The sequence below is a fragment of the Nematostella vectensis genome, chromosome 8 (genome assembly GCF_932526225.1).
Source record: "Nematostella vectensis chromosome 8, jaNemVect1.1, whole genome shotgun sequence".
NCBI classification, from domain to species: Eukaryota; Metazoa; Cnidaria; class Anthozoa; order Actiniaria; family Edwardsiidae; genus Nematostella; species Nematostella vectensis.
The window spans coordinates 4972254-4990633 of record NC_064041.1 but is presented as its reverse complement, the minus strand read 5'-3'; the positions used below and the strand labels follow the sequence as shown (position 1 = coordinate 4990633).

Here is an 18380-nt window from a genome sequence, read left to right as displayed (position 1 = left end):
TTTTGTACCCTATGTGCATATATCCGAACATAGTGAAATTCAGAACCCATAATATGTTCGCGTACTTCGTGCATCTTGAAATGATATTTGCAAATCCGGTAATTTGTCTACACTCCTTTTTTATAAGAACGTCTAATCTTCAGTTGAGGCTGGGCCGTTCTTATTTTTGGGACATTTTAAGGCTGAATATGCAAATTTTAGTGTATATAAGAATATAATACCGAATGTATTATTAGGAAGAGAATTACACTAATGATCAATAGCAATAATGAGGTTGTTGGTATGGGCACAATTTGATTCTGCATTTTAGAACGCATCAGGACTAAAAAAGAAAAAATTTCTGCTATCCGGGCCTCGGCATGTTCTTAGCATGTTTTTAAAATTTGGTGAGATCTCAAGCTGGACGTTCTTATAAAAAAAGCGTATTCCACAACAGGTGCATTTAGATTGTTCTTTATTTATTTTGTTAGAAATTGAAATTATGAAAATTATCAAGTCTCCTTGGCGGAGAGTCAAGATGTCAGCGCGCGCTACCACATTTTTCTTTTAGCGCGCGGTTTCGTCCCTCCACCGTCGTGAATCCCCCGTCCCCAACCCACCGTCCACCGTCCCCTTTTGAGTGAATAACGCCGCCTTGTTCCAATATCGCACTACTGCCTAAGGACTATCATCTTTAAAATATTATTGCGATTTTGTGTATTCTGTGAATTCTCGCCAACCATTCCCAAAATATTCTGTAACTGCTTCCCACTTCCGTTAAGCTTTGAATTTTACCAAAACACACTTTGTACTCTTTTATTGGTCAACGCATTGATTGGCATGATTGGAAGCCATCAAAGTGTAGGCCAATGCCAAAAATATTCAAGGCTTTTGACTGACGGAAACCAAAATACATTTTGTCGCTTGGAACTTTTGATACGGTGTTCGCAGATTACTTGAAAACGCTGTAAAACTCATCTGAATAAGCAATGCTTTTCAATGCAGGCGTTTGTTCCCTATGAATTTTCTCCACAAAGTAGTTTATACCGCAGCTTTTCTTTATACTGACAAAAAAACACTTATCGACACCTAGAAGTCGTTTTAATACAATAAATATTCTATTACTAACATTGTATTACTAACATTCTATTACAGAAGCATTAGCAAAGTGTGTTGATCTTTAAAATCAACCAGACAAGACAGGCCAAACAACTTATACTGCCTTTGCAGTATCTTAACGGGCCTTCAGAGCAAGTGTGTGCCAAGAAGGTGAAGGGTGCGAGATCCAAGGGGTCCCGACCCCACCCTGCTCATGTGACAAGATTAAACTCCGGTTGACTCCTTCTTCAGTAGTTAAGAAGACAGGTAATTTTGTATTTGGATATAAAAAATGTTTTAGATGGTTCTAGTGGTTTATTTACCAGAGCTACGGATGCCAGTTAAAAAAAATATTATGTTCCGAGGTCAGTGAACTAGTACTCTAGACCCCACCATTAATTTTTTTTAGACAAGCCTCTGAAGAGATAACAAGAACACAAGGTGCCACATTATTTAACAATATTAATATCTAGAGAAGAACATACAAAAATCACTCTAAGCCTTTATCGATTATTTTTTGTCCGCCATTAAGACCCGTATTAAAGCTTGATTGTATGTTGCGAGCTGCGTGCTGTCTCTTTTTAAATTTTGCCCATCTGTTTTCGTATCTTTTGCTCCATCACCTTCTTATTGTTTCTTTTTAGTGTCCTCTTTCCTGAGAAAATACAGACAAAACAGGCGGTGCAGTCAGGATTTTCCTGTGAAGGGGAGGGGGTACACAGATAGATTGGGCTGCAAAGGAGGGTAGAAAAGTGTGGAAAGGAAGGTAGTATATTTTCGTCAATGTTGAAATATTTTGTTACCTATTTTCTAGAAGGGACACCAGGCGCATATCCACGATTCATGGGGGTGTAGGGAGGGGGGATACGCAACGAAAACGCAACGACAGTTAAAATAATTAAGATAATACGCACGCTATGATTGGTCGCGGGTGTTAAAATAATTCAGATAGCTATGATTGGTCGCGATGATGAAGCATGAAATACTGAAAGGAGATTGTGCAACGTCACCCTGTGACTTTCCAAAAAAAAATTTGGGGGTGACTTATAGATTTATTACATACCATGGTGATGTAGAATGCCTATTTTATCTAATTCGCCTATGCTTTATAGTTTTGTCTACAGGTAGCATGTCTACGTACGGTTTCGTCCTTCACTGATCTACCCTCCCGAACAAACACCGGGATTCTCAGAGTGCGATAAAAGAACAGTGAGCAAACTAAAAAGTTTTTTTTTGTTTTTTGTTTCAAGATAGATAGCTTACTTTTCACTTAGTACGGGAGCTGTAGTGGTAATAGCAGGAGATGTACCAGGAGGCGTTTCGGGAGGCGTGTCAGCCGTTGTGTTAGGCTGGTTCCCAGATGTTGCAGTAGGGGTGGTATCTTTGGAGGGAAGGGGGCTATCAGTGCGGGGAGGGGTACTGCGGTTCGCTGCCGCGGTCGGTGCAGGAGCAGTAGTGGTATCTGGCGGCGGAGAGGTGGCGCACGGGTCCGTGTTACACTCCTCGGTCTCCTCCCCAGGTCCCTCGCATTCCTTTCCGCCGTGTTCGGGTTTAGGGTTAGTACAGGTCCTGGTGCGAGTTCTCTTCCCGCCACCACATGAGGATGAACACTCGCTATACGGAGACCAGTCTGAGTACTTACCATCCACTGTTAAAGAAAAAAAACGGTTTTATTACAATAACACTGAAAAACCGCACGGGAAACCTATGTGCATGTGAGTGCTTTGGCAGAGAAACATACGTCACACACTTTTAGAGTTCAGGTTACGAAAAGCTGACTTCAGTTACTGTTGTAAATGATTGATCGTGCAAAAGATGTGAGGCTTGCTGATAAGGGAGTCATGAAAAAAATTCTAGCCTTACCTGGACACGGTTCAGTGTTGCATTGTCTAGACTCCAGATCATCTCCAAGCTCCATCTCACGGCAGTTTTTCCCGCCAAATTGAGGCGCTGGATTGTCGCATCCCCGGTGACGCTCCTGCTCTCCACCTCCACAAGTCTTTGAACAGGCTCCGTATTCTCCCCAGTTACTGTACCCGCCATGCACTATGAGAAACACATCACAGTTACTGTATCTGCCATGCACTATGGAAAATCATCACAATTATTGTAACCGCCATGTACTATGAGTAACACATCATAATTACTGTATCTGCCATGCACTATGAGGAACACATCACAGTTACTGTATCTGCCATGCACTATGGTAAATCATCACAATTACTGTAGCCGCCATGCACTATGGGAAACACATCACAGTTACTGTATCTGCCATGCACCATGGGAAATCATCACAATTACTGTACCCGCCATGCACTATGGGAAACTTATCACAGTTACTGTATCTGCCATGCACTATGGGAAATCATCGCAATTACTGTACCCGCCATGCACTATGGGAAACTTATCACAGTTACTGTATCTGCCATGCACTATGGGAAATCATCGCAATTACTGTACCCGCCATGCACTATGGGAAACACATCACAGTTACTGTATCTGCCATGCACTATGGGAAACACATCACAGTTACTGTATCTGCCATGCACCATGGGAAATCATCACAATTACTGTATCTGCCATGCACTATGGGAAACACATCACAGTTACTGTATCTGCCATGCACCATGGAAAATCATCACAATTACTGTAGCCGCCATGCACTATGGGAAACACATCACAGTTACTGTATCTGCCATGCACTATGGTAAATCATCACAATTACTGTACCCGCCATGGACTATGGGAAACACATCACAGTTACTGTATCTGCCATGCACAATGGGAAATCATCACAGTTACTGTATCTGCCATGCACAATGGGAAATCATCACAATTACTGTACCCGCCATGCACTATGAGTAACACATCATAATTACTGTGAAAGCCATGCACTATGAGTAACACATCATAATTACTGTAAAAGCCATGCACTATGGGAAATACATCACAGACTTTGCGTAAATCCACGGAGTAAGTTGAGTTACTTGTTCAGCATAATTAGAATCATTTGGACTAGCTCAAAAGTGTTGAAAGTGGTTTAGTTTAGTGGTTTATTTTAGCCTTGTCAGGTTATTGTTTTTGTTTAATTCTAAAAAAATGTAGAGAAATTTCCAAGCAAAAATGTAGGTGCTGTTGTTCTAAGTATAGCACAAAATGGCGACTGACAGAGACTTTTGTTTAAATATGTGAAGTAAATATAGTTGCCGTGATGGTATAAGGGCCTGTGTGTCTCACCTGGGCATGGTAGCAGATTACATCGATACACTTGTAAGGGCTTCCCTAACACGGAACAGTTGAGCCCACCGTACTTGGGACTGGGAAGCGTGCATGTTCGTACGCGCGTGCGCACACCACCTCCACAGGACACAGAACACTCGGTGAATTCAGACCATTTAGAATAACCACCATCCACTGCAGACAAACGAAACAAGGCGATTGAAATTAAAATAGGAGAAACATGAAGGAAAACTAGACGGAAAAAAATCTAATGTCCATGGGGCGATATAGGTTTCTAATTTTTCCTATTATTATTACTAAAAAATAATCCAATGTTGCGGCATTTTTGATTTCGGAAAAATTATTTTAAATTTGATAACAATTGAGATGTCGCCTTAACAGTAATGAATCAGGGATTGCTTTTTCATTAAATTTAGAGTTCATCTTAAATTTCTATCCAATGGGTTAACATCATCTGAGGAACCTCAGTTGTTTATTTGCTATTCCGTCTTTTTTTCTGACCATGCGCATTGCATCCCCCTCGCTCTGTCCCCTCTGGATTCGATTTTCTTCATTTCTGTCGAACCGGACTTGAACCGAATCAAATTAATAACTGTTGTGTGCATGTCCGAGTCGAGCTTATTTCCAGTGAAGGCATACGTCGTCCCTATTTGGGTCAGTACGCAGCTCTTACAAGCTGCAATTTGATTGGGCAAATGAACAATATCCGCACCTCGACACAAAGAACGAGAAAAATAGAGACAAAAGAACTCCTTTGTAGAACAAAGATAATATGTACTTTCCCATGCGAAGGCCCCAGTCGAGCTTGCGTTTTGAAAAATAATGAATGCTGCTGGACGCAGCAAGTGAAATATAATTATTACATTTTATGCAAAATACTGCTCGGATATACGTAGAGTTTATACTTACATATTAAAACAAAACATAAGAACATATATTGCATACCTATAATTCGCATCGAAGACACCTATGTGCCTTCAAAGCCATATTGTGGAACGTGGAGCACATGCTATTTAAGGGGGGGATCGGATTATTTTTTTTGTAGGGGAGAGGGTGTTTTTGCGATGTGCAAATTTTTGGATTTTAATCAATTATTTTTTTCATTTACATAATATATTTATCTTATTAGGTTCAAGTATAATACGAAGTATGCCGCCAGGCCAATCAATCTTTGTCCAAACACAGAATCTTTTCTTAAAAATTACAATGTAAAACTATGCTCTTCCAAAGGGCTGTGTATTATTCAAACTATATCTACATATTTACATTGTCATTTGGAGATTTTCTAAAATTTTGGTAGGATGTATTTTTTTATATTGTTTGGAAGGCTATTCCCCACAGGACAGCCCCTCTATATTGGAAACTGTTTTTTCCTGCTTCCTTATTTGGCCTGACCACAGACTACCCAACCGTGTCGCCGCGCCACATACGATTCATTTCGACTAGGTAACTCGAACTCGAATCTATTAACTACACTCCTGATTCGCGGCAAACGTTGTACCTTCCATGTACCTTATTCAAAATCAATAGGTTTGACTGAATTAGGTTTAAGTTCGACAGATGCCTTATGCCTAAGTTCGCAATTTTCTACAATGGCGCGTGACAAATGTAATCATGTTGAACTTGTCTTGAAAAAAAACACTCTGGTAACGCCTGATTACAGCTTAGTTAACGCTCTAATTCGGTTATGTTTAGCCAAGTTTTTTTTACAAAACTATTCAATTGCGTTGTTTGTAGTGCTACCACTTTGATTACGTCTGATTACAGCTTAATATCGAGTATATGTTTAGCCAAGTCAAGTAGTTTGTAAGGTTAGATTCCCTTATCTGAGGATTTTGCAAACTATTCAAATAATGCTATTAATTGAAAAGGATTAATAGTCCTGAAGTCTAACGAGTAATATAAACATGCGATTTCAATGTTTTTTTTTTGGTGAAAAGTAAATTTGGCCTGAACAACTCGGCCAAGCAAGGAGACGTGATTTATTGTGGCTTTCAAATCTGAAAGAATGACTATTTTCCAAAACAATTGTGTCATTTTTGGATCCCCGGTACGGTATATGCCAGAGACTTTACATTATGTTAGAGAATAAAAACAGTTACCATACCTTTTTGATCAAGATCTCCGTTATCAATTCTGTGAACGACATTGTCATATAGTTAAAACTACGTTTCTTACCTTTTATAAGATACCGTACAACATTGTGTGCCACGAAAGCAGAAGCCCCAAGCAGTAAAAGAAAAGTAAAAGACTGTAGCAGAGTGTATCGTGGCATTCTAGTAATAACCCACTTCTACTTTTCGCTGCCCTTCCGCACTCCTGTGAACAATTACCACGCAGAACATTGAAAAACGAAGTTGAGACATCTTTGCTTGGAAACATAAATTTTACCTTGGTAACGCTATCTGTCTACAAAGAATCGGGACCTCTAAAAGCTATACAAATTAGATGCGTGACATTAACAGAATCTGTTCATGATTCTCTTAATCAATTCAGTAGACACAAGAGAGTTTAAGATAAGAGAGGGACACTTTGGTATTACCCGTGCGCCATGTCGATTTTATTTTGTCCTACTCCCCCACGGGTTGCGTGTTGTTGTTTTGCCAACTCGATAGGAATGAAAAGAGATCATGTAAAATAACTCGGAAGAAGAAAACAAGTCTAACTTAAGTAAGCATGATTGGCAAATATACTCACAGAAAGCTAAATCCCTGTATAGTTTAACTGTTTTGTTTGTCTGAGCGGCGGAGTCAAGTCAAGAAGAAAGAAAACACCGACGAGCGATAAATACCGCGTAAATAACGAGTGATACCGCGTTTGATTCAAATCCCGACTCCAGCTTGTAAAAAATACTTAATAGTTATAGAAATGTCTAGAAACAACATCAAAGAAGTACAGTAATATCTCCCTCTTTATTTTCTCATTATTAGAAGAGCTCAGATACTTCAGCTTGTTAGCTTTGATCATCACAAAAATGCATACCCCTCGCTACAAGGATAGTTTTATGAAATGTATGTTCTTGGATTTCTTCTCAATTCACCGGAATATTCACAAAAAATCAATGCGTTGTTTATTGGCTAAGGCCTCGACACAGAGAGGTCACTATTAGTTGTTCGAATAAAGTTAAAATTGCTCCCGAGCATCGTGTGTGTGGTTCGCATGCGTCTTTTGTCTTAGCGAGACCAACTGTTATTTATTTATTCGTTTTTTAGCGAAATTGCTTTCCTGCCACGGCAATGTGGGCTCCCTGTGGCCACGGGGGAGGGTCGTCAAATGGCTATTCACCCATTGACTCCTGGCTATTTTTGAGCATAATTTACAAATAACAGACTGAAAACAGATACCTCCCCCCCTATTCTGAGTTTTATACAGCCCGTCAAAGTCAAACACAGCTGCACCTAGTCAGCGGTATCCAAGCTTTCCAACAGTGCTTTGCGTTCCCTACTTTTAATCCCTCGTCGCTGTGCTGAAGCCAGCACAAGTTGATGGTTGCTTGCATTTTTCATCAAAAATACAGCTATGAGCATATTAGGAGAGTGTCTCAGGACATCATGAAGTCTTTTTGGGCATAATTGAGTGCTTTGCTTATGGATATTTGCAAGCAAAGGTGGATTCATGACGATTTTTTGTTTGGCTTTGCCTGGATGAGAAAATAATTTTCTAATGAATCACCACAGCTCTCCCAAATGCTGTCTTTTCTGAAACGAAATTGATTCCAAAATTGTTTACACTGCTATTCTGGGTCTGTATGACCTGGAATTGATTTGTTTGGCTTCGGGGTAAAAAGACTTATAAAAAACCATTTGACTTTGGGGAGAGAAGTGTTGACTGGCCCTCCCCTCGTGAATTTTCCCCTGGATCTCCCAGAATGCTTTTCAATCCGTAAAGGCATCTTCGTGGTTTTACAAGCCTTCAAGGAGTGGAAATTTTGTTTTGAGGCCATGAAAATGAACCTGGAGGATCAGAATAAAGGTATCTATTTGTGTCTTGAGCTGTGTTTGCTGATCTCTCTCCCTTGTGTTGTATTTTGAGCGTTTTATTGAGAGGGGTGATTCTGCTTTTCTCTCCTTGTTCGATTTGAAATTTGTCAAAGAACCTGTGCTATTATCTGGCTTAAGAGTAGTTGCCAACACCTTGGTTGGATGCATATCTTCAAGACCATTTATCCCTAAGACTGATGCCTGAGTATCTTCATCTTGTTGTGTTTAGTTTGCATTCATGAATTTTTTTGGGTTGTGGGTACTTCCCAAAGCTGGTACAGGCCGGTTGAGGGGTCAATGTGTTAACCTGCTTGCAGGCGGAACTCTCCGTTCGGTGACGTGGCGCCATCTTGTATTTTAAGCCGCGTGGTTCCTGGGGGCGAGCGCAAAAACGGGCTCGGGGGGGGGGGGGAAGGAAAGAGAAGACGGTTCTTCTCTTCCCCTGCCCTGCGTCCGTTTTTGCGCTCGATCCCAGGAACCACGCGGCTACAAGATGGCGCCCGATCACCGAACTGATCGGTTTATCCGTGATGTAACACCGAGTACCGCCTGCAAGCAGGCTTAATGGCTATTGTCGAGAATTTGTGAGCATGCGCTCACACCGGTGCAAGTAACAAACGTTTCAGTTTTGTAAAGACGGGCACAGCAAAGGGCATCAATATTAAGATATGCACGGCAAATGGAGTCAGTCTCCCCTGATGTCTGATTTCTAAGTGCGCTGATTTGTCAGGCAGCTTAACTTTGTCTTCACTACTCGAGCAAATGCACGCTATTCTCTCAATGGCTTTTCCCATCCATATGTACATAAAATTGACCACAGGTAGCCCAGGCAATGTATCTGTAAACCGATGAGAAATAACAGTCTTTGCATCAGCTGCGTAGCCAGGATTTTTAACAGGAGGGGGCCCAAAAGGGACTTTCAAGGCATTTTCTCCTGTATTTTAGATAAAGTCTCATACAGTTTCTGTATTTTTGGCTACTAAAAGGGGGGCCCTAGGCCACCCCCTAGCTACGCCACTGTGTATGAGCAGATGAGAGTGATATTTCTAAGCCTGCTATTTGCCGTGTGTGCACCCTTAAGGGTGCGGATATGCTTTTCAAGAAAAAAAAAACGGAATAAAACTCTAGACACATGTTGTAAGTTTGTATGTAATTAATTGATATTCACAACAAAATACAGGGGAAATTTCGGGCTTAGGAATTACTCTCATCTGTTCATACACACACTGTTATTTCTCAGATACATTGCCTGGGCTACCAGTTGGTCAACCAAAGTCGAACTAACCTCGTATCATTAACAGGGTTGGGTCCAGACCCCTCGGAACCCCCTCTAAATACGTGCCTGTTTTAACATCCTTGCACGTTGTAATCAAACGGTTTTTATATTCCCGGTGGCTATATGTCTGACAGTCGGGAAAGGTCCTTAATGGAATAAATGCCCGACAGTTCCCAATTTATTAAAAAAAGCCAGTAAATTGTCAGCCTAGTGAGTTCAAATTATCCTATATTTGTTTACAAAGGGCAAGCGATTCTGAATTGAACCTGCCTGCCTGCCATAAGGGAGCGGTCATTTATTACTGGGTGGGTGGGGGGTAGGTCATTTATTACCGGGTGGGGGGGGGGGGGGGGGGGGGGAGGCGTCAAATACGTAGGGGAGGGCTACGTTTCTTTGGGCGCGGATTTATAGGGGGTCACATTTTTTGGGGGGTTGTCATTAAAGGGGGGGTCACATTTTTTTGGGCAAGTAGAATTTAAGTCTGCTTTTAATATAATACTGAGCAAGAGAGTCATTGTTCAAATGAAAATTCAGTTCAGAATGCTTCCTACTATTGTATATCTAGTCCCATATTGTTCAGGTACCAATCTTGTCTTCATATAAATAAAATTTGAGAATCTCTCTTATCACTTATGGTTGACAGACTACTTCAGTTGAACAAAACGAATACTTTAAAATGTTGCGAAACCTAGACCCAAATGTCTTTGTTAACAAAAACGTAGGAAGAAACCACCGGACAGCCTCTATCTGCTGGTGTGCGTCGGACCTTGTGGTCTGCGTCGACAGTTGATTAATTAATAAAACCTTTAAAAGAAAAAGTCGACAACAACGCAGATTTATGTTTTTTAGAACGATATTTCGGCAGGCCAATACCTGCCTTCTTCAGGTTATAAATGAGTTACAATGGCATGTTATAGCTAGTATATGTACAAAGTTCATTGATGATTAACTAACAAAAGGTAAAAATAGTAATTGAGTGACAAAGTACAAAGTTCATTGATGATTAACTAACAAAAGGTAAAAATAGTAATTTAGTGACTTATGGAAGATGGTAAATAGGGTGGTGTGGATTACTAAGTAGCTAAACGGTTTCTTCACGCCGGTTGAGGCCACCGGGTTCAAGAGTGCCAGCGCGAGCTATCAATGTGGCTTCTCTTGCTTTGCGGATGGAGTCGCGGTTATTTCTTATTTTTTCAATAGGTATTAGCTCTATGTCAGAAGCTGAGTGGTTGGGTTTTAGGAAGTGTTCAGCGGCGTGGGTTGGTATGGATCGAGATTGAGAGTCTACAGTTCTGCGGTGGTCATTAAAGCGTTCTTTTAATTTGCGTTTAGTTTCCCCAATATATTGAAGGTTACAGCGGTTACATTGAATCATATAAATCACGTTTTTAGTATTGCAGGTTATGTGGGAGGTTATAGGTCGTGTTTCACCTGTTGAGAAAAATGTGTAGCTTGTAAGGCCATCGGTTCTAATATAGGGGCAGGTTAGGCAGTTTTTTTCGCAACGGAAAGCACCGGGAGGTTGGTTGGTGGGAGAGCGGTCGGAAGGTAGCTTGGCTTTAACGAGGATGTCGCGGAGGTTAGGTGAGCGGCGAAAGGCGACAAGAGGGGGCTCAGTGAAAACCTTATGGCATCGCTTAGACGAGAGTAGAAGGTTGTAGTTTCTACGGATTATGTTGTTGATGTTAGGTAGTGTAGGGTTATAGGTAGTGACAAAGGGGATGCGACGGGAGTTTTTGTGGTTGTTATTATTAGGGCGTAGGGCGTCAATGCGGGAAATGTTAGCAACGCGTAGGATTTGTCTCTTGAGAAAAGCGGGTTTATAGCCACGCTTGAGGAGGTAGTTGGTGAGTTCATTGCAGCGGTTATTAAAGCTTTCTTCTGTAGAACAAATGCGGCGAATACGGAGGGCGAGGCTATAGGGGATGGCCTTTTTGGTGTGATGAGGATGGCAAGATGAAAAAAGAAGGTGTTGGTGTTTGTCAGTAGGTTTGGAGTAGAGGTCAGTTTCGATTTTACTATTAACAAGGGAGACATTAACGTCAAGAAAAGGTACATTGTTATAGGAGTGGGAGCTTGTAAATTTAATGGTGGGGTGTAGATTGTTAAGATAATCTACAAAAGCGTTCAATTTGTCTAGGCCCTCAGTCCATACAACAAAAATATCGTCGATGTATCTTAACCACGTATGGGGTTTGTAGGGGGCGTCACGCAAAGCGTTGGTTTCAAATAGACCAAGAAAGAGACAGGCGAAAGAGGGTGCCATGCGTGTGCCCATTGCGGTGCCATGCTTCTGGAGGTAGTGTTTGTCATTAAAGGAGAAGTTGTTCATTTGGAGGATCATGCGGATTAAATCACAAATAGTGCCAGCAGGGATGGGGTTAGTGTTACATGTGCGAAGGAAGTGGTGACAAGCGTTGATGCCATCATTATGTGGAATATTAGTATAGAGGCTAGAGACGTCGAGTGTGACCAGGAGAGAGTCTGTTGGTAGGTTGCTGAGTGTTAATAAAATGTTTAAGAAGTGGTTAGTGTCTTTAACGTATGATGGAAGTTTACTTACTAATGGCTGGAGGTAGTAGTCTACAAATTCTGAGATGCGTTCGGTGGGGTGGGAGTTAGAGGAAATAATGGGGCGTCCAGGATTACCATGTTTATGTATTTTAGGGAGTATGTAAAACCGTCCAGGTTTAGAGTCTTTGGGTGTGAGGTAGGATTTAGTGTCCTGATTAATTATTCCGTCCGTGTGCATTCGGTTGATGTAAGTTGTGACTCGTTTTTGTATGTCATTAGTAATGTCGGCATCTAATTGTGTGTAGAATTTAGTGTCATTAAGTTGTCTATTACATTCATTAATATACCAGTCTTTGTCCATTACGACTGTGCCGGATCCTTTGTCTGCGGGTTTGATTATGATGTCTTGTCTTTGGTTGAGTTGTGTTAAAGCGTTACGTTCACCAGGTGTGATGTTAGAGCGAGTCTTGTTAAGTGTAGAGTTTTGTATCTGTAGTTTGACAGAATTAAGGAAGGTGTCGAGTGAGTTATCCCTGCCTGAGGAGGGAGTCCAAGTGCTTTTGTTACGGAAAGGGTTAAATGAACTGTCAAAAGAGAGAGTATCATTATCATTGGGTTTGTCTTCATTAAAGAAATATTCAGCTAGTCGCATCCTACGATTGAAATCATATATATCAGCGTTGACTTGAGACCAGTCGATTTTGCGTGGTGTAGGGCAAAAGGTAAGGCCGCGAGCAAGAACAGAAGTTTCGTCGGGCGATAGAGAAGTGCTGGAGATGTTTATTACCGATGTGCTGTCAAGAGTAACAACGGAGTTGTTTTTACGTCGTCTTCGTCTACGGCGGCGTCGGCGCTGAGGGGCTGGTGTCGCAACCGGTGGTGGGTTAGTATTAGGAGCGGCTTGGGGAGTAATAGTAGACGTATTATCGTTGTCGGGATTAGGGAGATTACGGCGAGAATATTTGTTATTGCGGCGGTTTTCTAAGAGCGATTTGAGCGAGAGAGCCATGGAATCTAGTTTGCGACAGTAAAATATGTAAGCGTTGTTAGTACATGACCTTTCTAATAATGTTCTGTGATGGAGGAGTTCCTGAGATGATGCGGCGATCTTTCTATTGCACTCTCTTGTTAACAATTTTAGGTGCTTGGTAGCGGCGTTGCGTGAGATGAAGTACCATTGTCTGTTGAAGTTCCTATCGTTCCCGACGCACACCAGCAGATAGAGGCTGTCCGGTGGTTTCTTCCTACGTTTTTGTAAATTCAATCTCAACCACCGATCTCCACATTGAGATCCGGCTTCTGCTTGCAAGACTTCAACATGGGCATCGACATCACTGCCTACAGAGTACACATTGGCTCATTCCCTGGTCGCCATATGGCGCGTTCGAAACCTAAGAATATCTCCACTCGCCAACGCAGTCCAACCAACTTGAAATGTACGTTACACAATCGTCCCGCCATTTTCATGCTGTTCGTGTTACCAATCCTTATCGCAAAATCGATGGATATAGAAACCAACCCTGGACCTGTCACAAACATGTTCATGGACTCAAGTGACCCTCAACCTTTAACTGATAACTTGATTTACCCATTAACTCCGCTATTCAACAAGACCAAAAAAATCCAGCTGAAACTTGTCCGCTTCCAGCACCACCTCATCAACTTCACCTTCTATAGAGTGCACAACCTTCTACCTCAACCCATTCTGCCCCGACCACCAATAAGATCTCACGATAGGAACTTCAACAGACAATGGTACTTCATCTCACGCAACGCCGCTACCAAGCACCTAAAATTGTTAACAAGAGAGTGCAATAGAAAGATCGCCGCATCATCTCAGGAACTCCTCCATCACAGAACATTATTAGAAAGGTCATGTACTAACAACGCTTACATATTTTACTGTCGCAAACTAGATTCCATGGCTCTCTCGCTCAAATCGCTCTTAGAAAACCGCCGCAATAACAAATATTCTCGCCGTAATCTCCCTAATCCCGACAACGATAATACGTCTACTATTACTCCCCAAGCCGCTCCTAATACTAACCCACCACCGGTTGCGACACCAGCCCCTCAGCGCCGACGCCGCCGTAGACGAAGACGACGTAAAAACAACTCCGTTGTTACTCTTGACAGCACATCGGTAATAAACATCTCCAGCACTTCTCTATCGCCCGACGAAACTTCTGTTCTTGCTCGCGGCCTTACCTTTTGCCCTACACCACGCAAAATCGACTGGTCTCAAGTCAACGCTGATATATATGATTTCAATCGTAGGATGCGACTAGCTGAATATTTCTTTAATGAAGACAAACCCAATGATAATGATACTCTCTCTTTTGACAGTTCATTTAACCCTTTCCGTAACAAAAGCACTTGGACTCCCTCCTCAGGCAGGGATAACTCACTCGACACCTTCCTTAATTCTGTCAAACTACAGATACAAAACTCTACACTTAACAAGACTCGCTCTAACATCACACCTGGTGAACGTAACGCTTTAACACAACTCAACCAAAGACAAGACATCATAATCAAACCCGCAGACAAAGGATCCGGCACAGTCGTAATGGACAAAGACTGGTATATTAATGAATGTAATAGACAACTTAATGACACTAAATTCTACACACAATTAGATGCCGACATTACTAATGACATACAAAAACGAGTCACAACTTACATCAACCGAATGCACACGGACGGAATAATTAATCAGGACACTAAATCCTACCTCACACCCAAAGACTCTAAACCTGGACGGTTTTACATACTCCCTAAAATACATAAACATGGTAATCCTGGACGCCCCATTATTTCCTCTAACTCCCACCCCACCGAACGCATCTCAGAATTTGTAGACTACTACCTCCAGCCATTAGTAAGTAAACTTCCATCATACGTTAAAGACACTAACCACTTCTTAAACATTTTATTAACACTCAGCAACCTACCAACAGACTCTCTCCTGGTCACACTCGACGTCTCTAGCCTCTATACTAATATTCCACATAATGATGGCATCAACGCTTGTCACCACTTCCTTCGCACATGTAACACTAACCCCATCCCTGCTGGCACTATTTGTGATTTAATCCGCATGATCCTCCAAATGAACAACTTCTCCTTTAATGACAAACACTACCTCCAGAAGCATGGCACCGCAATGGGCACACGCATGGCACCCTCTTTCGCCTGTCTCTTTCTTGGTCTATTTGAAACCAACGCTTTGCGTGACGCCCCCTACAAACCCCATACGTGGTTAAGATACATCGACGATATTTTTGTTGTATGGACTGAGGGCCTAGACAAATTGAACGCTTTTGTAGATTATCTTAACAATCTACACCCCACCATTAAATTTACAAGCTCCCACTCCTATAACAATGTACCTTTTCTTGACGTTAATGTCTCCCTTGTTAATAGTAAAATCGAAACTGACCTCTACTCCAAACCTACTGACAAACACCAACACCTTCTTTTTTCATCTTGCCATCCTCATCACACCAAAAAGGCCATCCCCTATAGCCTCGCCCTCCGTATTCGCCGCATTTGTTCTACAGAAGAAAGCTTTAATAACCGCTGCAATGAACTCACCAACTACCTCCTCAAGCGTGGCTATAAACCCGCTTTTCTCAAGAGACAAATCCTACGCGTTGCTAACATTTCCCGCATTGACGCCCTACGCCCTAATAATAACAACCACAAAAACTCCCGTCGCATCCCCTTTGTCACTACCTATAACCCTACACTACCTAACATCAACAACATAATCCGTAGAAACTACAACCTTCTACTCTCGTCTAAGCGATGCCATAAGGTTTTCACTGAGCCCCCTCTTGTCGCCTTTCGCCGCTCACCTAACCTCCGCGACATCCTCGTTAAAGCCAAGCTACCTTCCGACCGCTCTCCCACCAACCAACCTCCCGGTGCTTTCCGTTGCGAAAAAAACTGCCTAACCTGCCCCTATATTAGAACCGATGGCCTTACAAGCTACACATTTTTCTCAACAGGTGAAACACGACCTATAACCTCCCACATAACCTGCAATACTAAAAACGTGATTTATATGATTCAATGTAACCGCTGTAACCTTCAATATATTGGGGAAACTAAACGCAAATTAAAAGAACGCTTTAATGACCACCGCAGAACTGTAGACTCTCAATCTCGATCCATACCAACCCACGCCGCTGAACACTTCCTAAAACCCAACCACTCAGCTTCTGACATAGAGCTAATACCTATTGAAAAAATAAGAAATAACCGCGACTCCATCCGCAAAGCAAGAGAAGCCACATTGATAGCTCGCGCTGGCACTCTTGAACCCGGTGGCCTCAACCGGCGTGAAGAAACCGTTTAGCTACTTAGTAATCCACACCACCCTATTTACCATCTTCCATAAGTCACTAAATTACTATTTTTACCTTTTGTTAGTTAATCATCAATGAACTTTGTACTTTGTCACTCAATTACTATTTTTACCTTTTGTTAGTTAATCATCAATGAACTTTGTACATATACTAGCTATAACATGCCATTGTAACTCATTTATAACCTGAAGAAGGCAGGTATTGGCCTGCCGAAATATCGTTCTAAAAAACATAAATCTGCGTTGTTGTCGACTTTTTCTTTTAAAGGTTTCTTTGTTAACGTCATCGACCGCGTAGTCGTTTTCTAGCGACACCAATATTTGTTGTTTATCTCTGTGCCAATCTTAAAATAAAATGTTGGCACTTTATAATAGTTCTCCAACATTTCCTTTGTAATCCCCAAACGGTGCTCTTCGCATTGCATAGGGCCTTTATAGTTGTTTCATGTTCTTGTCAAGAAAGAAAGTTATTTAAGAAAGTTATTAACAAAATAGTACTCAGTGTTCTTTTAATTGAGTAATTGTCCCAATGTCACAGGCGAGGCGCTTATGCAGTGGAAGCGCTTATATAACCATAGTGGTTATATGCCCGACAGTCGTGAAAAGTCTTCAATTGACTGGCCCGACAGTTTTCAATTTATTATTCAAATAACCCAGTAAATTGTCGACCTACTGAGTTCATATTATTGAAATTATTCTAGATTTGTTGAGTAGAGTGCAAGCCGATCTGAGTTGAGCTTTATTGTTGGGATTACAAAGGAAATGTTGGCGTGCATAGAGTGCCGACGAGATTGCATTGGATTTATAAATTTATAATTTAAAAATGGATAAATGGATTTTGGCAGGCAGGCAGGGAGGCTTTCCTGCCCTTGATATTTTTGTAGGATAAAAAAATGACAGCTGACAAGGACTGCGTGCACATACGTATTCTGACGTGCGCTTACTTGTGCGTCTGAAACTGGAGGCGGAGCTGACTTGGCCGTATGTAGATTCGCAATTTGTAATACCTGTCACAATTTGTAATAACCGCCGCAATTTGTGATACCTGTCACAATTTGTAATAACCGTCGCAATTTGTAATACCTGTCACAATTTGTAATAACCGTCACAATTTGTAATAACCGTCGCAATTTGTAATACCTGTCACAATTTGTAATACCTGTCACAATTTGTAATAACCGTCACAATTTGTAATACCTGTCACAATTTGTAATAACCGTCACAATTTGTAATACCTGTCACAATTTGTAATACCTGTCACAATTTGTAATAACCGTCGCAATTTGTAATAAGCTCGACGCAATTTGCAATAAACTCTTGTCGCAATTTGTAATTATCAAAGCTGTCGCAATTTGTAATAATAATAAATTCATTTGTAAAGCGCTAAACCTGTGGATACATATTTATAAGCGTTAAAAACCCCTATCGAAATTTGTTATTAATAAATACCCCCCAACAAATCGAACGAACGATTCAAAAATATGAAAATTCTGAAGTGCATGAAAAAAATCCTTTAAGCCAATGGTTCAGCGAAAAAAAAATTGAACACACCTGCTTCGGGTGAAAAAATCGTGCAAGCCAGAAAATGTGAAATCTCCTATTGCGTGACGCGTGGTCATGTAGGCTATGAAAACCCCATGCATGTGAATTAAATCCGTTTAAATCATACAGAAATCTAATCCATCCTACAATAAAATCGACTCGATTATATTTCTACGATATCAAATACTGGGTAAGTTATATTTTTCAAAATGATGCGGGAGTTCTAAACATTTAAAACAAAAACAAAACAACAGTGTCACGAAAGTCGAAGGCGACATGCAAAATACGTATGATCAAATTACTCCCTGATGATTTGAGTGTCAAACCAACAACGGTTATGGCGTTGTGCAAACGCGATAACCAAATTCCATTTTGACAA

At 41.3% G+C, this 18380-nt stretch overlaps 1 protein-coding gene and 1 long non-coding RNA gene across 2 annotated transcripts; one reads left to right on the top strand and one right to left on the bottom strand.

Moving 5' to 3' along the window:
* Positions 1 to 1063: 1063 nt before the first annotated feature.
* LOC5508829 (coadhesin) lies at positions 1064 to 6713 on the bottom strand. The gene is made up of 5 exons (XM_001629342.3): positions 6496 to 6713; positions 4315 to 4491; positions 2941 to 3123; positions 2341 to 2725; positions 1064 to 1732 (listed from the first exon to the last, which is right to left on the bottom strand). The coding sequence occupies exons 1-5, from the start codon at positions 6590 to 6592 to the stop codon at positions 1705 to 1707; spliced, it is 870 nt and encodes a 289-aa protein (XP_001629392.2). The 5' UTR covers positions 6593 to 6713; the 3' UTR covers positions 1064 to 1704.
* LOC116615739 lies at positions 1726 to 2302 on the top strand. Its single transcript, XR_004295102.2, has 2 exons — positions 1726 to 1843; positions 2190 to 2302. It is a non-coding gene; the product is annotated as an uncharacterized LOC116615739 (long non-coding RNA).
* Positions 6714 to 18380: the final 11667 nt, after the last annotated feature.